General features: G+C 38.1%; 1 protein-coding gene across 2 annotated transcripts; it reads left to right on the plus strand.

The window, feature by feature from the left end:
- The first annotated feature begins 464 nt into the window (after window positions 1-464).
- Window positions 465-3,977, plus strand: LOC104212947 (serine/threonine/tyrosine-protein kinase HT1-like). 2 transcript variants are annotated; one of them, XM_009762321.2, is made up of 5 exons: window positions 465-725; window positions 950-1,012; window positions 1,304-2,245; window positions 2,537-2,992; window positions 3,425-3,977. In XM_009762321.2, the coding sequence occupies exons 3-5, from the start codon at window positions 1,532-1,534 to the stop codon at window positions 3,674-3,676; spliced, it is 1,422 nt and encodes a 473-aa protein (XP_009760623.1). In that variant the 5' UTR covers window positions 465-725; window positions 950-1,012; window positions 1,304-1,531; the 3' UTR covers window positions 3,677-3,977. The 2 variants fall into 2 exon arrangements, with proteins under 2 accessions (XP_009760623.1, XP_070012517.1); XM_070156416.1 differs by lacking the exons at window positions 465-725; window positions 950-1,012 and having other exon boundaries at window positions 1,020-2,245.
- Window positions 3,978-26,269: the final 22,292 nt, after the last annotated feature.

A 26,269-nucleotide genomic window follows, 5' to 3' on the forward strand; every position in this document is an offset into this window, starting at 1 on the left:
CTGTGATTACTATTCCACTCTCTGGCAGATATAAATTATTCCGGTACTATTTTTAACCCTGGTATAACTCATTCCAGAATCAGTAATCAAACAAGAGATAAAAGAGGATGCTAAACTTCTATCCCAAGATTATTTTGCTTATCTGTCACACCGAACGACCTCTAGCTATTTTACTTTTATTTGTCTTTTAATCATAGTAATAAATTAACTAAAGATTTAATATTAAGGTTGTGATAAGATTCCTTTAACTAAATGTCTTGAATACGAACTTGAGAATATTCATGTCACGGAGCGCGCAAACCTAAATTAATACGTCATATATGTAGGTACTTGACACCGGATACCATAATTGTAAACTCCCCCACCCCCCACCCCCACCCTTTTTTTTTCACCGCCCCATTTGAGATCCCCTTAAGTCATGCAACAAAACCGGGTCCATATGAAAAGTATCATCTAAGTTTAATTTGTTTTATAGCAACGTACCAAAACGTACTTTGATTTTTCCTGTGTGAAACGAAACAGAAACCTAGTAGGAATACATACAAAATATAATGAAATATTAATTATAGTCATAAATGGATTTTGATTTCTCCTCTCTCATTCAAATATATTCAATATCTCAAGCAGAAATTAGAGAGGAGGAAATAGAGTTCGTATCAAAGATGCAATCTTTATAGCAAAAATATCACCACTGTAATGGTTCTTGAATCTGATTTCTGAAAAGGGTATGTCTATTTTTTCAGTTTAAGAAAATGGGGTCTCTCTTTTATTTATTTATTTATTTATTTATTTATGTATGGATTAAAGATTGGTATTTCCTTACCTTTAAGCCTTTTGAGTTTTCCTTTTTCCCTTTGTTGTATATTTTATTCTTAGCTTTGTTATATTATTATCATTATTATTAAATTTGATTTTTAATTTGGATTTGAATGTGTGTGGCATTTTGCAGGCTTAGAAGGAAGGTGGGGTGTTTTGATTTTGTAGCTGAAGAGGGTTTTTTCTGCTATTTAAAGTAAGTGTCTTTTTCTTTTTTATTTGAATGAATAGTGTGAAAAGGACATTAAAAGTGGAGTCTTGGATCAACACTAAAGTTGTACCTAAGTCACGGGTTCAAGCCGTGGATTCAGCCACTGGCGTTTGCGCGAGGATAGACTGCCTACATCACATCCCTTAGGGTGCGATCCTTACTCGGACCCTGCGGGCTGCCCATTTTAGTGTGAAAGGGGCATTAGCTGCAAGTTGATATTGATTCTTGTAAGTAGATAAAGATTTGGATTAACTCTGCTTTAACTTGATCTTGAAGGGGTTGTACTGTGGCTTTGATTGATCATTAATGGTGTGTCTGCACATAGGCTGAGTTGATTCTTGATTGATGGGTTTGAAGAAATTGTCTGTGGAAAACTTAGCTAAATTGATAGGACGATTCGAGGAAATTATTGATTTGGAACCGCCTCCTGAATTGAAGAAACAAAAGGAGAATAGATTTTACGCTAGTTATCAGGTTTTTTAGCCTGATTTGAAAAAAGAAAAAATGGATGAGGAAATTAATTCTTGGATTAGGAGAACAAAATTTTCTCATACCATTTGTCATAGGTTGGATGCAACAAGATTGTCTTCTATTCCTATCACTTTCCAGCCTAGGAGTACTGCAAGTGCCAAAACTAGACCTGAAACGGATTCTGTAAATTCAAGAACTGGTCCAATTGTTAAGCAAATTAAGCAAAACCCGAGCACGAATAGTAAGCAGAGGGCATTATCCCCTCTTCCGAAAACAAAACTTTCCGATACGTTTAAGGAAGCGCGATCTAGTCAGAGGAGGTTTTCGACTCCACATCCTCAGAGGAAAGAACACGAGAAGGGAATTGTGACTAAGTTTTTCCTCAAAGATTCCCGTGATAAGAAAGCACCTAGTTCCGTGGTGAAGTTCAATGACAAATTAAAGAGCAGGAACCGGAAAGATTCAGCATGGTCAAAGTACTTTGATCATAGTGGGCGTAGGGTTATTTCTGTAGAAACAGCTGATGAGTATACGATTGATCTTTCTAAGCTATTTCTTGGACTAAGATTTGCTCATGGTGCGCATAGTCAGCTTTACCATGGAATATACAGTGATGAACCTGTTGCTGTGAAAATGATAAGACTACCTGATGATGACGAAAATGGAGATTTAGCAACTCGGTTGGAGAATCAGTTTAGCAGAGAAGTTACTCTATTATCTCAACTCCACCATCAAAATGTTGTGAAGGTAGAAAATCGACTTCCTTGTTTGATGCATTCAATTTGAGCATATGGCACTTTGAACTTATTCATTGCTTACTGTATTTAGTGGTCTTGCTTAAGCATTTTAATGGAAGTTCTTCCACGGTCACGTTTGTTATCCGGCTATTATTTTTGGGAGTGGCTATACATTGAATTTTTTTTTTAAATCGCTGAAAGCCGCTTTTTTATGTTTTAAATTGGTAAAACACAAGTTTGTATACTTGTTTTCGTTTTCAAAATCATCTATCGTCTGGTCTTTAATTACCTGTTAATGCAGTTTGTAGGTGCATGCAGAAAGCCGCCGGTTTTTTGTGTTGTGACTGAGTATTTATGTGAGGGTTCTTTGAGAGCATACCTTCACAAGCTTGAGCATAAGTCCCTAACCTTACAAAAATTGATTGCACTGGCCTTGGATATTGCTCGTGGAATGCAATATATTCACTCACAAGGCATTATTCATCGGGATCTCAAACCGGAGAATATACTTATCAATGACAAGTTCCGCCTCAAAATTGCAGATTTTGGAATTGCTTGTGAGGAAGCATATTGTGATCTTTTGGCTGATGATCAAGGTACTTATCGATGGATGGCACCTGAGATGATTAAACGAAAATCATATGGTCGGAAGGTGGATGTTTATGGTTTTGGACTCATTTTATGGGAAATGGTCGCTGGAACCATACCGTATGAGGATATGACGCCAGTACAGGCTGCTTTTGCTGTTGTCAACAAGGTATTTGTCTTTTTTTCCTAAGAATTTATGACTGTGCATGCATTTGGAAGATGATGCACACAATTGTGACCTTGCCATGGCCGACTCTTTTTGTCCCTATGATTATGCGAGTGACAAAATCATGCCCCTAAACCCCCATCCTTTCCCCCAAGAAAATATCGTTTCTATTAATACAGTCAGACCTTTCTATAACAGCCATCCTTTATAACAACATTTCACTATAACGGCCAAGTTTATGTTGGAACCGATTTTTCATGTGATGTTATATGTTCTTTATAACAGCATTTCTTTATAGCAACCAACGAAACTGTTATAGAGAATTTTGGCTGTATTTTTATAATATTCTGCAAAAGAGATTTTTTTTTCTGGCAAGTCTGCTATTAAGGAATAATATGGGTAATTCTGAAAGAATTTATCTATGGAATCTTTCAGAATATGAGACCGCCTATTCCGGGGGACTGTCCTCCTACTATGAGAGCTTTGATCGAACAATGTTGGTCTTTGCAACCAGAAAAGAGGCCCGAGTTTTGGCAGATTATAAAGGTATTGGAGCTGTTTGAATCTTCAGTTGCGCATGACGGGACTCTGAATCTAGTACAAAATTCAATGTTTCAATGTCGCAAGAAGGGTTTTCTTCATTGGATCCAAAAACTTGGATCCGCACATCAAAACACTTCATCTTAGCCATAAGCCTTATGAGTTCCTTGATGATCTAGCTTTCGTAGTTTCACCGGGTCCCACTGTAATTTGAAAAGGTTTCTGTTCCATTCTGCTATGTTTTTTCTGCCTCACCATTATACTAATGCGTGATTAGGTTTTAGGTGTGCATTGAGGTGAAATGTTTCTGTAATTTTACATGATAGATAACATGGAACATGATCACCAGATTTTGAGTGTGATTGCAGATTGCCTTTCTATGGCTAGGAGTAACCTGACTGAAATAAAGTTCTCTTTACCCTTTTTAAATATTGTGTTTGATGTCTTATTTCAATGCTTTCTTTTCTTGGAGAAATTTGCTTTTGATTTCTGATGGGGTTACGTGGAAACAGCCTCTAGCAGAAATGCAGGGTAAGGCTGCGTACAATAGACCCTTGTGGTCCAGCCCTTCCCTAGACCCTGCGCATAGCGGGAGCTTAGTGCATCGGGCTGCCCTGCCCTTTTGATGGGATCAGTGCGTTAGTGTTAGTACGGTAACATCCTATTTCAATGATACTCTTGCAATGAGACGTAAATATTGTGTTTACTTTGCATTACTAACTTCTCTTGAAAGTTTTCTTTTTACCTCCACTCCGGTGGTTTGTGGTGTTTTCGAGCTCTGTTTCACTCCAGGATGTGATGAGTCGACATCAAGATGGCAAACGACGGGTAGATAAGGGCTTTTGGGAATCATCAAACTGTTATCCCCAACATACCGTTGATAAGCGAGAACCTGTCCACACTGGTTTGTTCTCTTTCTTCTTCTTGTCTTAGTTTTTCCTTCTCTAAAAATAGGTTGCAACCCTACTTATCTAGCTATATTATGACTCAGCTTTAAATAAGTTCCGTGTATGTCAAAATCAAATACTTAAACCCGCTATATCATTGAAATCATACACAATATAACAATTACCCCTATATTTCGAAATCAAGCATTTAAACCGCTCTATGTAATGGAAATCCTACACATTATTTTGTGTAGGATATCCATTATATACAAGGTTTTTAAGTGTTTATTTTGAAACATAGGAGGTAGATTGTACATCTAACTGAATAAGAACGACGACAATTACGCCTCTGCCTTAAACAAGTTGGATCGGCCATTCACCGACCATGTTCCCCATTTAAATTCATTTTTTTGGCCAATTTACATTTAATTGAATAAACTCAAAATAATTTGAGGTGGACGGGAATGATAAAAAGGTCAAACTAAAATTAAAAACGGAAAAGGGCCAAATATACCTCTGTACTATCAAAAAAAGGTTTAAATGTACCCCTCATTATACTTTGAGTCCAAAAATAACCCTGTCATTATAATATTGGTTCAAATATACCCTTTTTCCGTTAAGTTTGTCCAAAGTGGATATTCAATCCTATGTGACACAGACATTTGATGAGGTGGATGCCACATGGCTTGCCACCTCAGCGCCCCTAACCCATTTTACCCATCCCTTCTATTTTTTTTTACACCACTAAAATTTTCTTCCCCTCCACCACTGTTGCCACCATTACTGCTACCATGAGAAATATTGTATTTCAAATTTTAGTTTTTTATATATGGATTAAGGGCGCTGAGGTGGCATGCCATGTGACATCCACCTCATCAAATATCAGTGTCACGGATTGGATGTCCGCATCGGACAAACTTAACGGAAGAAGGGTATATTTGAACCAATAGTATTACGGCAGGGGTATATTTAGACCCAACGTATAACGAAGGATATATTTAAACTTTTTCTCATAGTATAGGGGTATATTTGGCCCTTTGCCGAATTAAAAATGAGAAACTCCTATATATTAAATATTGTATCTTTTAAAATAAAAATAACTTACATTTCCAAATGCAACTATTACTTGTAATTGCAATATCTTATCAAATTGTACTCATTTCCTATTGAAGATTTTTGACAGATACATGTTTCAAGAAATGTTTGTCTCTTTTTCAATAAAATGTGAATTTAATTTTTCAAGTGGGACCCAAAAATGTTTATTCTCTTTCTTTAAATTTGCTTGTGGTGACATCAATCAATATTTGCTAGCATTTGCAAATTACTACGCTTTTGTTAAAGTTAGGCTCGGCACATTTCCCTCCTGCTGAATGTTGTTGATCGTAAGCCTGTCAATGATAGAACCACATGTGTGTTTGTACTCTCTTTTGTACTCATTTTGCCACTGCTAGTATTAACTGAAAGGTAAAAACAGGTACCTCATTACTCGTCTGATAGATTTTGACGGGCTTAGACGAGCTGCTATCAGAATAGCCTGTGATATTCTTTTGAATTGATAAATATCGTAGTGACCCAAATGATTTTGAGATGGATACACAGGAATCATTTAGTTGACCTCAACTAGTTTGGCTTTGTGGTATAGTTGACTGATTTTAGATGGCTGTTAACGAGCATAGGGAAGGGGAGCCTTGGCGTAACCGGTAAAGTTACTGCCATGTGACCAGGAGGTCACGGGTTCGAACCGTGGAAACGGCCTCTTGCATAAGTGCGGGGTAAGATTGCGTACAATAGACCCTTGTGGTCCGGCCCTTCCCCGTACCCCGCGCATAGTAGGAACTTAGTGCACCGGGTTGCCCTGTTAATAACCATAGGAGCTAAGATTTAGAGGATGTTCCTCTGGTTTCAATATTTACAATATGCTCTTCCGACCGGTTACAGTAGTTTGAAACACTTGATATCTGTGAATTTTCGCTTCGTTCTTTTCTTGTTGCAGATAAATGGAATTAAGCTGAGCAGTGAGGAAGCTTAGCAAAGGTTCTGTACAGTTTTAAAAGAAGGTAAGAGGATAATACATAATTTCAAGTATAAGTTATGCTAATATTAGTAACACAATGTTTGGTTTTTTATATTAAACTTTAGAGTGAATAGGTTAAAACATACCTAAACTATCACTGTTTGGCCAGTTTTATACCTAAACTATCGATTGTTCCCATAACCCCCTCAACAATAGACCCCGATATATTAACCCCCGCCCCACCCCAAACCCCCTCAACAATAGACCCCGATATATTAACCCCCGCCCCACCCCAAACCCCCTCAACAATAGACCCCGATATATTAACCCCCACCCCACCCCAAACCCCCTTGATTATATGGCAAAATGTGTGATAACTCGCAAAAAGGCGCGTGAGAGATGAAAATAGTCATAGAAATGACTTCACCTGGCCGTGTCTATTAAGCTTACCATTTTGAAAAAATTCTGGTTTTATTTCCCCTTTATTTCCAATATATTCTAGGCTTCTTATTCATTTTGTTACCTTTCTTCTTCTTAATCTAGGCCTTTTTTCGAGTTATCACATAAATTTTGCCACATAATCAACAGGTTTTTCTTTTTAATATATAGGGAGCTATTGTTCAGCGGGGTAATGAGAACATCCCACAAGTGCACAGATAGTCATTCTCAGGGATGCTATTTAGAGATTAGCCGGTACTTATTTTGTCCTAAAATTTTAAATTAAAAATCTTAACTTCAGGACAATTCAAGATATTTTTATCCTGAAAAATTGAACTAAAAATTGAAATTTAGGACGCACTGGCTAATTTCTAAATAACAGCCCTTTAGAGTGGCTACCTGGTGTCATTTCTACATTTAGGTGTGTTTTAACCTATTCACTCTTTTATTTATACTATAAGTTTAGCAGAGTTTGGACCGTTAAATAAACACTCTTTTAGTTATCCGAAGGTTATATTATTAGACAAAGTTTCTACTGGAAATAAAATGATGTACAAGTATTTAATACATACTTTTATATTGATATTATCTAAATGTAACGTCTATGTTTTTAAAGAAAAAACATCTAGATTCCTTTTGTTTAGGTGCATGAATCTATACACTGGAATAGTTTGACCAATTTGTTGCAATCCTCTCTTTTTGCACAAAACGCCAGTGCCCTCAAAAGCTATGACTACAACTATTAATTGCCAACCATTTGGAAAACTCTAGGTAAAATATTACGTTTTAAAGGTACATAACATATATCGAACGCCCTTTGTCAGGAATTTTTTTTACTTCTGAAGAAATTCTTGGCTTCGCCACTGCCTATAGGTCATGGGTTCGATCGTGAAAGCATTCGGTAATGCTTGCATTAGGCTAGGCTGTTTACATTACACTCCTTGAGGTGCAGCCTTTTCTCGAATCCTGCGTGAATGCGAGATACTTTGTGCACCGGCTGTCTTTTTTTATTTTTAAACAATATTTAGTAGCACAGGAGTTGATTTTTTGGGGGTATAATATTGTAGTAGTAGTTATAGTAGTTGTTGTACTATGTATCAAAAAAAAAAGTAGTTGTACGATGTACCAAAAAAAAAAAGTAGTTGTTGTACTATGTACCCAAAAAACAAAAAAGTGGTTGTTGTACTATGGCTCATAAAAATACTTAGCACAAAAAGGAAGGAGTTAAAATGAAAAATACTTCTCACTCCCTACTAAGATTAGGGGTTGGGTTTTGGGCATAATTAATTATACATAATCAGGGTTAAAAGAAATGTAGGATTAAGTAAAGAAGAACCAGGAATATAAAGACACGTGGCAAAGGTGGGGTCGAAAAATTAATTCTTATTATTTAAAAATCAGAAAATGAAATTGTTAGTAGACAATGGCATAAATAAGTTAAAAATATAACGTTAGTGGTCTGAATAGGGCGAATTTTTAACGGATGGCATTTAGTACAAAAAATTCAATCCGACCATTTAATTGCAGTATAACACCTAACTGAAACTAGGTAAAAGTTAGCCCAAAGTGCAACTGAGGAAATTAGGGAAAATAATATTGTATAGCCGCTCTCAAAATAATAGCTGATTTTTTTTTTTGTATATATACATTATGTATGTTATATATATAAAATATATAAATTTTATACACTTTTCGACTACCAAACGTAAATAGTTTCTGGCACGGACTGAAAGTGAAAAAAGTCCAAGAAATTAACATAAACCTATATCATTAACGATTAATTTTATTTTTTGTTGATAACTAATAAATTTGATTTCAATTTTATTTTATGATCATTAGGAAGCTCAAATTAATCTCATCGCGACATGTTCTTTTACGGTGAAAACCAGTTAAATTTAAAATAAATTCAAGTGTGGCGACTTTATTTTTAACTTATGGGACTATGTGGTTAATAATCATTGACAAGCCAGTTGTCATACTATAATACCAGTTCGGACATAAATTATAATATCAGAATATTAAGTGGGATTAAGAAATCAACGATCTATGTCAAATTTTAACAGAGCAAAACATGTAATGGAAAAGATCGTGTTTATAATGGAAAAGATGGTTGAATCTTTTTACTATATCTTGGTGTTATTATATTAGACACTCTTTCACTTTTACTCTTCTAAGAAAAGAATGATAATTTTTTATATGTAGGAACTCTTTAATTTAAAATTTTCGAATTTTCTCTTAAGAACCTCAATTTACCACAGAAATATCGCTGGCATGTTTATAAACAAGTTCTAAAGGTACTGATACAACAACAATGACCCAGTGAAATTTTACTAGTGGGGTCTGAGGAGGGTAGTGTGCATGCAGACTTTACCCCTACCCCGAAGGGGTAGAGAGATTGTTTTCAAAAGACGCTCGGCTCAAGAGGACAAAAAGACAAAAGGAGATAATATCAGTAGCACCACATAAATCATAGAAAAAATAGGAACAACATGAAATCCAGAAGAAAGATGCAAAGCAAAAGCGATAGCTAGTAAATTGGTCCAACACTGAAAAGCGAAATAGTAAGACACGACATTGTCACTAGCTATCTTAGACAAAAACTCTACCAGACTAGTCTCATAATGGTACGAAATAAGGCAAGACTCAACTAGCTTCTAACCTACAACCCTAATACTCAACCTCCACATCTTCCTATCAAATGCCATATCTTCGGAAATCTGAAGTCTCACCATGTCCTGTCTGATCACCTCTTCCCAATAGTATATACATCCAAATACAATTATGTAAATCCCATAACTAATAATTTACTAAAATATTCCTAAAGTGAAGAAAATCAATTTTTTAAACTTTATTTTTTTATTCAAACGAATGTATAAAGAGAATATTTATCTCTCTTCTTTAAGTTGAGTTTCTGTAAAGTACATTATTCATAGAAAAGAAAGATTTTCCTAATATTAATCACAAAAAAAATATTCAAAAGTCGGAGAAGATCAAATTTTAAAACTTTAAATTATGTTCAAATAATATGTATCCCTTTTATTTAGCTGGTGTTTTTGTTATCTATATTAATTATTCAAAAAGTTTCCTGAAATTCAAACTAAGTATACTATATTAGTGATTGATTTAACAAACCTTCTTTTTTCATCGAGCAATTGGTTTAACGAACCTAAGCTACAAATAAAGTTTACACTGAAATAGCTTTGGGAAAATGCACGCAATGAAATGAAGTTCATTTCCTTTCTCTTATTGTATTTAACTTATCGACACTTGTTGGCACGCTTGAGTTTAAAATAGGTCAAGTATATTGATAGGTTACAAGTACTTTGGTTATAAGTATTTTACTTTATATTTTGATGCTCTAACAAACTTACTATCCAGAATCAGATAAGGAACCTGCTATACATTTACAAAACCTCAAGATCACAAGGTTCTAGGTTGGGATTCAGCGTGTGTTATGATTCAACTCTTCAGAGTGGAAGGAACAACTGAGGGAACAGGTCCCTACCAGTTCACGAGGAGACCGTACGAAGTCAACTTTCCAGGTGGAAAGTTGCTGCCTGCACACGCTACAGTGCAGGAACAATGTTGTAGTCAACTTTCCAAGGAAGACTTTTTACCTACCTTGCTTACATCATTGTAAGTGATGTCACACATGTATATATGCATTCAAGGGAGGTAAAACAAAACACTTGATCACTTAGAGAACTTACTCGAGCTCACTCACATGACTATTCAGCAGGTAAGTTTCAAGTGCTTCAAGAATAAGGAACAAAGCAACTACGGACCAGTTCCCACATCGAGTTATTGTATGTCCTTAGTTGAGTTGTGACTTTGTAATAGTTCTTCAAATTGTAATTTCTATCTAGTTTATTTAGAAGCATTCTATAGGAACCTCTTTGTAAACCTTAAACCAGTGTGTTTGAGTCTTGGCTAGAGTTAGTCATGTTGTAAAGTCTTTGTAATAGAGTTATTACAAGTGACTTGTAATAGAGTATTACAAGTTAGTGAGGGATTAAAAGTTTAATTCCTAGGTTGCATAAGTTGTAATCTGAAAGTTGCTCAGTATTGAAGTTGAAATCCTACAAGGGTAAGTCGTGGTTTTTAATCTCGTTGAGCTGGAAATTTTCCACGTAAAATTCCTCTTGTCATTTATTTGCTGCTCTGTGTGTGTACTGTCGAACCTGATAGAAAATTTGGTTCTCTATAGAGTTTGGTGGACCCTTACAATCTACCAATTGATATTAGAGTAGGTTCTTTCTATCAGGTTAACACTTAGAAAGGATCATCATGGCTACTCCTCCAAAGTTCGAAGAAGGCCAGTCTACTTACAGATCTCCTAGGTTCGACGGTCAATACTATGGGTGGTAGAAAACTAGGATGCATAACTTCATTATGGCTAAAGACTCTGAGTTATGGGATGTCATATGTGACGGACCCTTTGTTCCTACAAAGAATCTTGGCAACCCAGCTGTAGCCATTCCCAAGACGAGGAAGGAATTCAATGATGCTGCTAGAAAGGCCATAGAAAAGAATTTTCGTGCAAAGAAAATTCTTGTGTGTGGCATTGGCCTTAATGAATATAACAGTATATCAGTTTGTCAATTAGCAAAAGAGATCTGGGAGGCTCTTCAAAGAGCTCACGAGGGAACAACACAGGTGAAACAATCCAAGATTGATATGCTCACAACATAATATGAGCTCTTCAGAATGAAAGATGATGAATCCATCCAAGATATGCGTACTCGATTCACCTCCATCATTAATGCGCTTCACTCTCTTTGTGAAAGTATTCCAAGAAACAAACTTGTCAGAAAAATCCTTAGTGTACTGCCCAGTTCTTGGGAAAGCAAAGTTAACGCCATTACAGAGGCTAAGGACTTGTAGACACTGACCATGGATGAACTTGCTGGAAACTTGAAAACCTATGAAATGAAGAAGAAGAAGAAGAAGAAGAAGAAGAAGAAGAAGAAGAAGAAGAAGAAGAAGAAGAAGAAGAAGAAGAAGAATAATAAGAAGAAGAAGAAGAAGAAGAAGAAGAAGAAGAAGAAGCAGAAGGAGAAGGAGAAGGAGAAGGAGAAGGAGAAGGAGAAGGAGAAGGAGAAGAAGAAGAAGGGAGACCAAGAGGGAGAAGAACCTGGTCCTCAAGACGGACAGTAATGACTCAAGTGGTGAAGACGGGGATATGGCCTACTTGACAAAAAGATTACAGAAGATAGTTCGCAGGAATGGGGGCATTCCAAAAAGGGGACGTTCTAGCAAGCCAGTAAATTATGACCTTTGTCATAAATATGGCATGCCAGGACACTTCATCAAAGATTGACCCATCCTAAAGCAAGATCAGTACAATAACAACTTTGGCAAAATAGCCAAGAGGACAAATGCTTCAAGAGGAAGAATGATGCTGACAATATTGTAAAGCAAGCTCTTGCTGCATGGGGAGACTCCTCCAGTGAATCTGAAGAAGAAAAGGACCATAGTGGTAGTTCAATGGTGGCAGCGGAAAATGAAGCAGTTGAGTATAATTCAATCTTTTCTTTAATGGCTCAATCTGATGAAGATGAAGATGACGATGACGATGAGGTAAACTTTCTGGATGCTCAGAGAAATCTGAAATCTTACTCTTCTAAAAAGCTCATGTCAATAGCAAATGTGCTAATTGATGCATACCATAGTCTTATCAAGGATAAAGATGCATTAACTATGGAACTAGGGGAAGTTAAACAAACTAGAGATGACCTAGTAGTCGTTGTAGTCGATTTGAAATAAACAATAGAGAACTTTAAAAAAAAGAATGCCTTAGAAGAGTAAATTGCTAGTATAGAACATGAAAGAGATGATCTAATGGTGGTTGTGGTGGAGTTAAAAGAAACCATTGAGTGTGCAAGTAAAGAAAAGGAAACCTTGATTGAGAGAGTTAATATTATTGAGCAAGAAAGAGATGACCTAGTAGTGGTGGTGGTGGTAGTAGACTTGAAAAAAACAATTGAGGAATTTAAAACAGTAAATAGGCCTGGAAACTATGAAAAGGGAAAGGAAGTTGCAAGTAAAGCACACATTAATCTTGAAAATGAGTTAAATTTGGTAAAGACTAGTCTGTGTGCTGAACTTGAGAAAAACAAACAACTTCAGGAAGAACTAGGGAAAGTAAAGAGTGATCTTGAAAAATTGCTTAAGTGGACCTGGTCCTCTGATGCTATCACTGCCATGTACACCAGCTCTAAGGGAAACAAGCAGGGGATTGGGTTTCAAAGGGAAACGATTTCCTACAACCCTCAGAGCAAGTATGTTATTATACCTGACAATTATCTATGTACCCACTGTAGTAACAACGGTCACCTCAAGGAAAATTGCATGGCCAGGGTTCAATCTCATCAGAAAAATAAAGTCTTTGCTGAGAGAGCAACTACTGCAAGAGGACCTAGTCCATCAAATAGGAAACGGATTTTGCCTGCCTGGACTAAGAGAGCACTTATTCATCCCTTTTCTCTTAAAAAGGGACCCAAACTTGTTTGGGTTCCTAAATCTAACCCTTGACTTGTGTGTGCAGAGAGTAGTGAAGGGGAGAAGCCAATAATGACATATGAGCAGCGACTTCTCAAAGGACAGGACTGGAAATACAATCAATTTTCCTTCACTAAAATCCCTTTAAGGAGAGAGTGTACCCTTTTGAAAATGGCTAAAAGGGTGTATACTCTAAGAGTTGGAAGATTTGTGTCAAAGGAAATAAGGTGGAATTCTTGTCCAGGATATGCACAATCTTAAATCCTGTAACTGGTGAGGTGATGTTGTAGCTAAAAGACACAAGAGTACTTATGCTACTGTGCTCGAGTTTCTGCAGAGTGGAGATATAAATAGGTTGAAAGTTGTTGAAGACAATGCTGAATTATGGGACAGAAGACTAGAGCATTGCAAGTTGTCTATCACTAAACAAACTGGATCTGAAGGACCTGGTTCGTGGTCTGATCAAGTTGAGTAACAAGTAACATGAAACGTGCAATGCCTGTGCAAAAGGAAAGCATGTCACATCTTCATTCAAGTCCAAAAGGGGCAAACAACACTTTAGAACCAAGGATGAGATCTTTCAAATAATTGTGGCTTTTGTCAAGAAGATCCAGGTATAGATACAAACAAACGTAGCTTGCATCAGATCAACTCATGGAACATGTTTGGGTAATGCCATAAGTGATGAATGTTATATTCAAAGAAGAATTACTCAACCATTTAGCTCAAAGAACACCACATCGAATGGAGTTGTTGAAAGAAGAAAGGGACTCTTGAAGATTGGGCACGGTTAATATTATTTGATAGAGAGATTGCAAACATCCTGACCAAAGCTGCTGACTCAATTGAGGATATCTGGGTACAATAGTTATGTTCTCAACAATGAGAAGGGTCAGCTTTGAAAATCTGATGGTAGAAGAGATGGAGAAATCTTCCTAATGTACTCGTCTCAAAAGAGAACAGAAATACTGATCAAGGTAGAGAACGCCCATTGATTCGAGCAAGGAATCGGGTCCCGCATGTACAACAACAGAAGCTGAAAAACGAGTTGTTGGAAAGAGTGTTTTGGCAGAGAAGCATCACAGGTCATCAACACTCCCATTGTCACAACTACACGCCCAGACATGGATGAACCTGGTTCTCCTCTAAATCAAACCATGCATAGAGACATCACTGAATCACTCTTGTATTTCACTACAAGTAGTCTAGACATCGTGCTCAGAGTTGGGTTCTGTGCAAGCTTTCACTCAAATCCAAAGGATTCTCATCTAAAGGCTGGTATAAGAATTTTGAGATATCTTAGAGGAACACAGGACCAAGTTCTCTATTGTCCTCCAAGTAATGGATAGGAAAAGCTCGCCTGAAATGGGACATTCTCTGGGTTCCTGTCTTGTCTCGTGAGACTCAAAGCAAAATTCAATGACACTCTCAACAGCTGAAGAAGAATATGTATCATCAACCTCTTGTTGTGCTCAAGTGTTGTGGACCAAACAACAAATTGCAAGAACTTGAGTCCAACTCAAGAGGGACAAATACAGTGACTGCATCAAGTTGCAGACATCTTCACCAAAAGCCCTAGGAAGAAAGCATTTTGAGAAAAATTGCCCTGCACTGGGGAATGATAAAACCCAACTAAGAAACTAGTTCCTCATGATTGGTTATGAAAGTCATAGTCAGGTAAAAGCTAGCTAAAGTATTTTCTGGCTAAGTCTAACTCACTTATATACCATTACAGGTAGACACGCATGATGAATACATAAGCATATTCTGCAGTGCATGATGAATAAGGGGTTAAAACTCACTTGCTAGACCTATCAGGGAACCTAGTTTTTTTTTATGCAGGTTAGTAGCTTCTTCGTTCTTTTATACACAATTTAAAATGGACAAAAAAAATGCCACATCATCATCAGCGTGACAGTTATGAGCACGTGATTTTTGGCCTATATGAATTACTCCCATAAATTCAAAACAAAATATTTTTTTTCATTTGTTTGCAATTTCGTAGATTTTTGTCTGTTATTGTTTGCATTTGTCTGTGCATGTTTATTTTATTTAATTAATAAAAAATACAAAATATGTTGCATTTGCATTTAGGACTTAATTTTACATTTTTAGGATTAATCGACAAACTAGTTGTTTTATAAAGATGGAAAAATCACAAAAATAGTTTATTTTGCACTTTTCAATTTTAATTTCGAATTTTGGTAGTTTTTCCTTGAATTTGGTTTTTAGTTAGTTGTGGTAATTATTATTTAGAGTTAGTTAATTTAATTTGATAGGACAATTTGATTAGGAATTAATTTAGGTTTTATTTTTAATTTTAATTTAAAAAGGAATTAGAAAAAGAAATGAAAAGAAAAAGAAAAGAAAAAAGTAAAGAAGTCAGCTTTTGAGCCACTTCCATTTAATCCCTTCAGGCCCAATTGATTTAAACATGGGTACCCGGTCAAATCGGCCCAAAACCCGCCCCTGATACCCGGTCCACCCCCTCAAACCTAAACGACGTCGTTCCAGTTCCCTTCATCTCGACCGTTGAACTGATCTGATCGAACGGATCAGAACTGGGGAGGTAAGGATATTTATATGTCCAAACACTACCCTACCCCCTCGTTCCATCTCTCACCTCACAGACCCCTTCGTCTCCCTAATCACCACCGATAACCAACCGTCGGAAATCGCCCACGGCAGCGGCCGACCACCAAACGCCCCAAAACTTACACCAAAGCTCCCTCTCCCCTTCCTCATCATGAATCCACCATCAGCTCCCTTCAAATCCCATCGGAATCCCTCAAAACTCCGAAACCCTAGCCGCCGCCCTTGTTTTTTTTTCGGTGGCAGCGCCGCCACCAACCAACACCAAATTCACACTCCATTACCTCCTTCATCTCCTCTACCCTATCTCATAGTCAGTTTTCCTCAAGCATGGCTTGAACCCTTCGAATTTCAAAATTAGGATTCAAGTTTAGAAGCCAAATTGGAGGTTATGCATGCAAGTTCAGTCATCCGCATTTCTCTAAGTGTCCGAAGTCTGTTTCATCTCAGAATGGTGTTATTCGCGTGTTCTTACCAAAGAATAGGCGAGTTACACTATTTTGAGGTTAAATCAGAATTATTCGATGTTGTCAAGTCTAAATCGGTAAGTTTTCTTTTTCTTTCTTCGTTTTGTTTGTCTCTTTGCCCCGCCTTTTCATTTTCTTCCTTCTCTAGCATGTTCTGAGTGAAATCAGTGTCGAGTTCGGTTTTCCTTTCCAAATTTTAGCCAAATGTCCTTTGTTATCTTCTTGGTTTCATGTTAATTTTCCTGATAATAGTTTAGGTTGGATTGTTAATTAATTGGTTAATCATTGTTGTTTTAAATTTCGTTTGTTTTAACTTTTGGGCCATTGGAGTTTTGTTCACATTTTGTTTGGGGGAATCATGATTGGAAGGGTTGGACCTGGGCCCAAGGAGAGGGTTCAACCCAGGTCTTTCCAGAATTAACTTGTGTGGAGCCTTTGGGGTCCAACCGGACCCATTCTGGGCTGATAGGATAGGGTAAAAACAAGGAATTAGGAGGGCAGTCTAGGGAATTGGCCTAAGGAATCTTGAGTGTAACTGAATGGGAAGCTTCCAGGAAGCTGGGGGTAAGGATTAAAGTGAATTTTTGGATTTTAAATAGGGATTATTAAGCAAACATGAAAATTTAAAAAGGGGGGCAAAGTGCAAAGAATGACACCTTTCAACAGCCCTAATGCCTTGCCTATAAAGACATCGTTACTTGATATTCAAGTCAGATTTTGAAGAGAAAAATTTCTAAAAAAGCTGAAACGGCTGAATTCTTTTAAAAGTTCCGAAATTCCTGCATTCCATTGTGGAGGAACTATCAAAATCCTGCCTGTTTGGATTTCTGATTTCTCTTTATTAGCTAAAGTACTTAAAGGTTTCCCTAGCTACACTTCTGGTTGAGAAATGGCTTGAGATTTTGGTTTGAAGTTGGTTTTGCATTTGTTATTCCCCTATTATTCCATCGTTTGTTCTTGAGTTGATTCCACTGTTTCATTGACTGAATCTGGGCTCTTTTTCTGCTGTTGCTCCGCTGATTCTGCACTGCTCTTGTTTCCCTTTTTGCCTGGTACACGTTCTTGAATCTTGTACAATGTGGTGCACAAGTTGAGGAATGATATGGAAATGGAAATTTTGAAGCATAACATTAAGTTTCTTGTCTCTGAAATGTTGGTCCTGTTTTTCTTGGAAATCGTCAGATGTTATAGATTAGTTTTGACTTTCCCTTCGTCATGTTTACTCTTTGTTGTTTAGCCTTAAGTCCACTTTGTAATATTGGGCGAACCATGGACTTTAGCCATTTAATGAATTTTAATTCATGTTAAGGGGTCTTTAAGGCTATAGTTGCAGAAGTTTCATGTCAATTTGTTATGTATTTTAGACCATGTTTAGTTTTGGCTGAGATCTTTGTTGCTTTTTAGTGTGAAATTATATTTAAGCTTGTTGGAAATGACAAGTTGTTGGTCCGCTTGTATAGAATAGGTTATGTTAGTATGAGATTTATTTGAGGTTTAAATTCTCATGTCTTTATTTCGAGTTAATTTTAGGCTTTGAAAGTTGAAGTTGCCTACTACATAGTTATTAAAATTGGATCTTCAATTGCTCTCCAAATGCATGTCATATAAATTAGAAGCTTAGCTAGTAATTAAAACTCAGAATTGAATGCCAGTGTAATTTCATATTTTCATATGTTTTTTGTTTGATTGGTATTTAATTGATTTTGCATAAGTTTGGTTCTGAAAATTGGGCTTAAAGTTGGCCCAGTTTTGGCGTTCAAAAAAAATCAGAACCGATTTGCATACAATCTGCTCTTGGATGTCCTTTTCACCAAAAGTTGGGCTCATCTTGGGCCAAAGCTTGAAGGCCTTTGCAATCAGACTGCTTACCTCTTGGCTACTTGAGCCCATGACATTTTGTCAAATCCAGCTCTTCAGTTAATTGTTATGTACGTTTGAGTGGTTAGTTAAAATCCCTTTAAGTTTTCTCTTAATTAACTAGCCTTCTTAAAATGAATTGAGGTGAGCCATATCATATAACACAAATAGCTTATGGCCTTCCAAAACTTAGTTTGAGCTTCCCTCTAAAATTGGAATCGAGGTGTGCCATGCCGAATAAAATCTTTAAATGCACGGCCCTCATTTAGTTGATCTTGAATATTTGAATCCTTAGAAATCGAGGCGTGCCATTTAGCGAATTTTCCATGGCCCTCGCAAAGTCGCAAATGCGTAGTTGCTTTAGGCGTGTTATTTTAATAATTTATCTTCCTAAACTCGGGTGCACATTTATGTGATCCAAATCCAAATCACAACAACGTTAGATAAAATATGTCGAGAGCCGCGGGTACAGTTATGTGACGTGATTCGAGACGTATTTTAAACGACGTTGCAATTTTCCTTAAAAATAATTAAAGCGGTTAATAAGTTAAAATCTACCATAGTCTAAAACATGTATAAAAATTAGATAATAGTCCAATAATAACAGTTGAGCGACCGTGCTAGAACCACGGAACTCGGGAATGCCTAACACTTTCTCCCGGGTTAACAGAATTCCTTATCCGAATTTCTGTGTTCGCGGACTATTAAATAGAGTCAATCTTTTCCTCGATTCGGGATTGGAACCGGTGACTTGGGACACCATAAATCTCCCAAGTGGCAACTCTGAATCTTTTATTAATAAATCCCGTTTCGATTGTCACTTTAAGTTGGAAAAAACTCCCCTTATACCTCTTCACGGGGATGTAGGTAAAAAGGGAGGTGTGACAACAATCTCTTTAAAGTCGTGTCTCTTCAGCCAATACGTCACAACCCAAACGTCACTCATTTTCTAAGCGATACATCTCCCAAGCAAAAGGTTGTCGTCGTTTCAGAGGGTCCATCATCATAATTAAATCAACATCACAACCCTTTCTCTTCCAAACTCAAAAATTCCTTTTTTGTCTTTTCTCTTCTCAAATCCACAGTCCTTTTAGAATAATCTCATCATGTTTGAAAATAAAGCAACCTTTAGTGTGCCTGACTACACTGTGATTGAGTGCTCACTAGTCAGTATTTCAGCGGTGAACTCCTCTCCCTACACAATCACTAGTCCAAACCCTAAAGAAGAGTCTCCTTCACACTCCACTCCCTCTCCTACCCACTCCGAGTCTACTCCTCATCTGAGCAAGTCTGAGAATGTTTGTCCTCCACCAGTATCACCGATCAAACAGAGTCAATAGGGTGAACATGGTAAATAAGGGAACCTTGTTCAGGGACCTTCAATTCTATCCATGGTTGAGCACTTGAGTGAAGATCTGGTGATTAGTCATGAAGAGACTGAGACCACCATGACAAGTTGTGACTCTGTAGGTATCACTCTTTCGTCTGTTGAAATTTCCATGGAACCACAAGAAAAGGAGGGAATAGAGAATACGTTTTCTATTGCGTCAGAAGGAGTCATTGTAGAAGAATGTGCAGGAGGGTCTGAGCCTCAGAGGGAAGAGACCCATCCATCAGAAGAAAATGGAGCAATTGTGCCATTTGGACAACTAGCACAAGATGATGTTATTGGGGTCCCAAATGATGAACCTGATCCCTTCATAGAGGATCCACGTCAGGAGTCATTTCCCTAGGTTAGTATTGATACTGCTCCCTCTCCCCACTTCTATGCTGAGCCTTTTAATATGGTGGTGCCTGAGACGAACCCTGACAGTGAAGAAGACACAAATGATTTGGTTTATGCTAGTTTTATCAGGGTTAGGACTAAGCCAGTGGTAACTTCAGAGCCACTTCTTAAGCAACCTACTACACGGTTGCAGCAAAAGGAGGCTCTAGAGTCTGCTCTCAATAAGATTAAAAGGAGTCGGAGAAAGAGAAGGTCGATCAAAGATGGAAAAATTGTACAAGCAAAGGATGTCCCTATAGTTAATGTGGATGAGGAAACCAAAGAGGTGTCACACCTCCTTTTTCCGCACCCGAGGGGGCAGGGGAGTTTTTTCCAATTAAAGGACAATCGAAACGGGATTGGTTTATTTATTTCAGAGTCGCCACTTGGGAGATTTAGGGTGTCCCAAGTCACCAATTTTAATCCCGAATCGAGGAAAAGAATGACTCCATATTACAGTCTGCGTACCAGAAATCCGGATAAGGAATTCTGTTAACCCGGGAGAAGGTGTTAGGCATTCCCGAGTTCCGTGGTTCTAGCACGGTCGCTCAACTGTTATATTCGGCTTATTTATCTGATTTTAAATACAATTATGAACCATGTGCAAATTTTATCTTTTACCGCTTTATTATCATTATTTTTTAGGAATGTGAACATCGCTTAAAACATATCTTTGGACTGTGTCACATGAAATGCACCCACAATCCGAAACATATTTTATTTGATGTTTTAGGATTTGGATTTGGGTCGCATGAAATGCACACCCGAGTTTAAGAAAGTAATTTAATTAAATCGCGTCTAAAGAGGCTAACGCGTTATTATCTTTAGGGAAGGCAGTGAAATTCATTAAACGGTCTATCCCAAATTCTAAGTATTTATTATGACTAATTATTGAGGGCCCCGCAATTTGCATTTTTATTTGGCGAGGCTCGTCTCATTCATTATAAAAAAAGGAATTTGCAACGTCATGGAAATGCATCTCATACCACGTCACAGTCAATGTACCCGTGATTAGAGACACATTTCAATTTCGTTGAGATTTGGATTTGGGTCACATAAATGTGCATCCGAGTTTAGGGAGATAACATTATTAAAGGCGCGCCTAAGGCAACTAGCGCATTATTATATTGGGTAGGGCCGTGAAATTTGCTAACGGCCCGTCCCGGAATCTAAGTATTTAATATATACATTTAGAGGGCTCCGCAATCTATACATTTTTTATTTTTGGTGAAGCTTATCTCGTTTTTTTTATTATTTATTATTTATTCATTTTTTTCAAAAGAAAAAAAAAAGGATAAGGCTAAAATAACTACATTCTTTGCTACTTTGCGAGGTCATAGGTTATAGATTGAACCTATTTGATGAAGCGAATATTTTTCCGCGGAATTAAAATTGCTACTATAATTTCAACATTACTAAAACATGTATAAACAACTATTAAGACAAACTAAATAATTAACACCTTTCAGAATATGTGTAAACCTCTATTACGACAAATATTTGGATAAAAACAATTTAAACATGAAGAAACAAAATGTCAAATAGCTACTTAAAATAACGAAACAACGGAAAAGACATTCACGGCCAAATTTCAATACCATACGGAGTTAATTATCAAATATAGCAATTCGCAATCATCGTGTATATATGTCTCGCGTAATTTCGCGTACTATCCGCATGAACTAGGATTGTATTTCAACAAACACCTATACATATTACTAAACAGCAAACATGAAGGACACATGCAGAGATAACCTACTTGAGATTAACGTCCGATGCGTTGGACCTGCGACGAAACCTCGGACAACAACCTTGACGTACCGGACCTCGACGAACCAAAGGCGACCTTAACGGACTGCACGACGACACTGAAAGAACATCGATAACATGGGCTGATTGGTTGTCACGTTTGGACAGTACAGCTGAAGCAGTGGTGTTTGGACGGTGTTCAGTGGTCGTTTGATCCACAGCTGGGCGTGAGGAAACGACGGGGAGACTGGTGGTGGCGTGAGGTCGAGCTGGAGGTTTGGTGATGTACGCCGGTGGTCGACGAGGGGTCAGCGGGATGGAGGTGGGCGATGGAGCTGGTGGTTTTGCTGGACGTGAGGAGGAGGGGGTTCGACTGGATGGGTTGTTGTCGTTGGTCGTGGTCGCGGTGGAAGGTGACGGACTGGAGCTGGAGGTTGACGACGAGGGGGGGAGCTGTTGGTCGTGGTGTTGGGTTGTGACGGGCCTGTTTGGTGGTCTGTTTGGTGCTAGTGTTTGGGTGGTGGTGTTGGGCAGAGGTCGACGGAGGGAGGTGGTTTCGTTCACTGCTGGGGACGCGACAGTAATGGTAGGTTTCACGGTGGTTTTGGGTTAGGGTTGAGGGTGGTTTTCGGACATGGTTATGGCCGGGTGGGTGATGGGGAAGGTGACTTGGTGGTGTTTGGACAGTAGGGAATGGAGTTGGGCTGGTAGTCCTCTTCCCGTAGGTTTTCTTCTTCTTCTCTAGGAAGAAGAAGATCTACAGTACCTGGTTTTCAAAAAATCCCCCCCTTTCCAAATGTTAGTCCGTGTATTTGTCATGGCTTTGCCCAGGGAAATGAGCCCACGCGTGGTGGGGTTCGAGACTTGTGTCCCCCACGCGTGGTGGGGTTCCCCATGTGTCCTGGACTCGGTTTATTATGGGCTAGGTCCGAAAATTAGGCCTAAAACCGGGTAGTTTGAACCCGAATATTATCCTTTTGCCCGGACCCGAGAAATAGGAACACGACGTTGCTTAACTAGTCCTATATAAGCAGAATAACTACTAAAATAAGACTAATTTAAAACAAAACTATATTATTATTTTCTTAATATTTTTTCAAGATTTAAAATAGCTATAAAATATTAATAAAACTATTTTTTTGTAATTTTCGTTTTTTAAATATTAAGATAAAATATGAAGTAATATTTTTTGTATTTTTCAAAGTTAAAATGACTATAAAACCTTAATATAACTATATTTTTTTGTAATTTTCGAAATTATATAAAGTACAAAAATAAAGTGCAATTTTTGTATTTTTCAAGTTTATGAGAGATACATAAACTAAAATTTTTATATATATTTTTTGAAATTTTTCTTTTTGCAACGAAATAAAGTAAAAATAGTTAAAATAGCTATACTAGACCCAATTTCACATATTCACGCTAAAAATGTGAAAATTCTCGGGGAGGGTCAAAAATCACGTGCTTACAGCTGCCCCTCTTTGACTGGAAACACGAAGAGTTTTCCGACAAAGAACGACTAGACGTGTTTTTGACCCGACCATTACTTGGACGGACTACACTTAAGGAAAGGGAGGGAATGTGACCGAGCCCTGGTATCTGAGCTGCCTACATATCCTTGGTTATACAGGAATCAGGCCACGTGTAGTTCGGGAATGAGAGAGAGATGGTAGAGTGCACCGAGGTGGAGAGCCGATCGAGGTGCCGTTCCATTGAGGTTCCGGTCCGCGGTCCTGTCACTACAACAAAATGAAAACTGAAAAAGACTAACTAAGCCTATCAGCTACTACTAGTTACAAGGATTCCTATCTCTAAGTCTTCTGAAACTTGATCTTTAGTCTTGAATGGTGCTTCATACAGACTTTGGATTTGAACCTTGACTTGCTAGTTGTTAGTTCTTGAGCATACCACATCTGTTCTCCACTTCCGTAATTTGGGTTCTTTTTTTTTTTTCTTTTTTTTCTTCTTGTTTTTGTTTTTTGGTGACCAGCTTCTGTTGATCATCCCAGACTGTTGACTTGCATTCTTGGGGCGAGCTTCTTGTTGCTTCTATCTTGGATTGAGTGCTGGGGATTTTTGTTGTAACCTTCTGCTTTCCAGTGGGTCACTGCTTGATCTTGAAAAATGTTTCCCCGTTCTACAGGCGGACTCCTGACTTCTTCTATCTTCGACACGCAACAACCTCCGTTCTACAGGCGGGTCCCTGACAATCAAAACAAACAAACAAAACAAACAAAATTTCCTAACCCAGTTTGTACTGGGAAGATTTGTGAGTCGTTAGCAAAATTGTAACTCACTTACACTACTGATGCAATGATGAGAGTAAACTAAAGACTAGGCTAGGATGTGCATCTCCTCTGAGTAAAACCAAAACTCTTGCTAGCCAATGTGTCTGCTAAAATAAAAACCTCAATGACTCAAACTAGAAAGTGTGTCTTCTATGGTTGAATCGGAATGAGCTAAACTAGGAAGTGCGTCTCCTAAAATATAATCTAAAAAGCCAAACTCGGGAGTGTGTCTCCTAAAGCAAAAGTATAACCTGAGTGAACCAGACTAGGAAGTGTGTCTCCTATGAGTAAAATAGTCTTAGGAAGTGTGTCTCCTATGGGTGAAATAGTCTTAGGAAGTGCGTCTCCTATGGGTGAAACCTAAATGATTTTAAACTAGGAAGTGTGTCTCCTATGAATGAAAATATTTTAGGAAGTGCGTCTCCTATGGGGTAAAAGTAAACTTAGGAAGTGTGTCTCCTATGGGCAAAACTAAACTTAAGGAAGTGCGTCTCCTATGGTAAAACTGGACTTTAGGAAGTGCGTCTCTTATGGTAAAATTGAACTTAGGAAGTGCTTCTCCTATTGGGTACAATAAACTTAGGAAGTGCGTCTCCTATTGGCAGAACTGAACTTAGGAAGTGCGTCTCCTATTGGTAAACCTGAACTTAGGAAGTGCGTCTCCTATTGGGTACAATTTTTTAGGAAGTGCGTCTCCTACTGGTACAATGGATTTAGGAAGTGCGTCTCCTGTGGGTACAATAAACTTAGGAAGTGCGTCTCCTATTGGGAAAAACTTTTCTTAGGAAGTGCGTCTCCTACTGGGTGAAACTATTCTTAGGAAGTGCGTCTCCTATTGGTGAAACTGAAACTTAGGATGTGCGTCTCCTGCTGGTGAAACTACTTAGGATGTGCGTCTCCTACTGGTAGAACTTGCTTAGGAAGTGCGTCTCCTATTGGTGAAACTTGCTTAGGAAGTGCGTCTCCTATTGGTGAAACTTGCTTAGGAAGTGCGTCTCCTATTGGTGAAACTTGCTTAGGAAGTGCGTCTCCTATGGTGAAACATATCTTAGGAAGTGCATCTCCTATTGGTACCTGAACTTAGGAAGTGCGTCTCCTATTGGGTGAAATAAACTTAGGAAGTGCGTCTCCTATGGGTACACTGAACTTAGGAAGTGCGTCTCCTATTGTAAAACTGAACTTTAGGAAGTGCTTCTCCTATGGTAAAACTATTCTTAGGAAGTGCGTCTCCTATTGGTGAAACTTCTTAGGAAATGCGTCTCCTATTGGTACAATGGATCTAGGAAGTGCGTCTCCTATTGGTAGAACTGAACTTAGGAAGTGCGTCTCCTATTGGGTGAAATAAGCTTAGGAAGTGCGTCTCCTACTGGTAAAACTTATCTTAGGAAGTGCGTCTCCTATTGGTAAAACTTAACTTTAGGAGGAAATGCATCTCCTATGGGTAAAGACGTGGAATGTATGCCTCTGTTATCTGGGCGGGCTCCCAACTCCAATACTTGAAACGTAAAGACTGAATGTATGCCTCTGTTATCTGGGCGGGCTCCCAACTTCAACACTTAAAATAAAAAGACTGAATGTATGCCTCTATTATCTGGGCAGGCTCCCAACTTCAACACTTAAAATTAAAGACTGAATGTATTCCTCTGTTATTATGGGCGGGCTCCCAACTTCAACACCTAAAAGTAAAAAGACTAAATGTATGCCTCTGTTTTTATGGGCGGGCTCCCAACTTCAACTCTGGAAATATAAAGACTGAAACCAACATATCCTATTTGAGGGCGGATGAACCCAACATATCCTATTTGAGGGCGGATGAACCCAACATATCCTATTTGAAGGCGGATGAACCCAACATATCCTATTTGAGGGCGGATGAACCCAACATATCCTATTTGAGGGCGGATGAACCCAATATATCCTATTTGAAGGCGGATGAACCCAACATATCCTATTTGAGGGCGGATGAACCCAACATATCCTATTTGAGGGCGGATGAACCCAACATATCCTATTTGAGGGCGGATGAACCCAACATATCCTATTTGAGGGCGGATGAACCCGACATATCCTATTTGAGGGCGGATGAACCCGACATATCCTATTTGAGGGCGGATGAACCCGACATATCCTATTTGAGGGCGGATGAACCCGACATATCCTATTTGAGGGCAGATGAACCCGA

This window comes from Nicotiana sylvestris, chromosome 9 (assembly GCF_000393655.2).
Source record: "Nicotiana sylvestris chromosome 9, ASM39365v2, whole genome shotgun sequence".
NCBI classification, from domain to species: Eukaryota; Viridiplantae; Streptophyta; class Magnoliopsida; order Solanales; family Solanaceae; genus Nicotiana; species Nicotiana sylvestris.

Bases quoted from the DNA above. Each gene is read 5' to 3' on its own strand.
- LOC104212947 (XM_009762321.2), top strand. From the start codon at position 1,532: ATGGATGAGGAAATTAATTCTTGGATTAGGAGAACAAAATTTTCTCAT. The intron at 2,246-2,536 runs GTAGAAAATCGA...CTGTTAATGCAG, and splicing joins ACCATCAAAATGTTGTGAAG to TTTGTAGGTGCATGCAGAAA. The intron at 2,993-3,424 runs GTATTTGTCTTT...GGAATCTTTCAG, and splicing joins CTTTTGCTGTTGTCAACAAG to AATATGAGACCGCCTATTCC.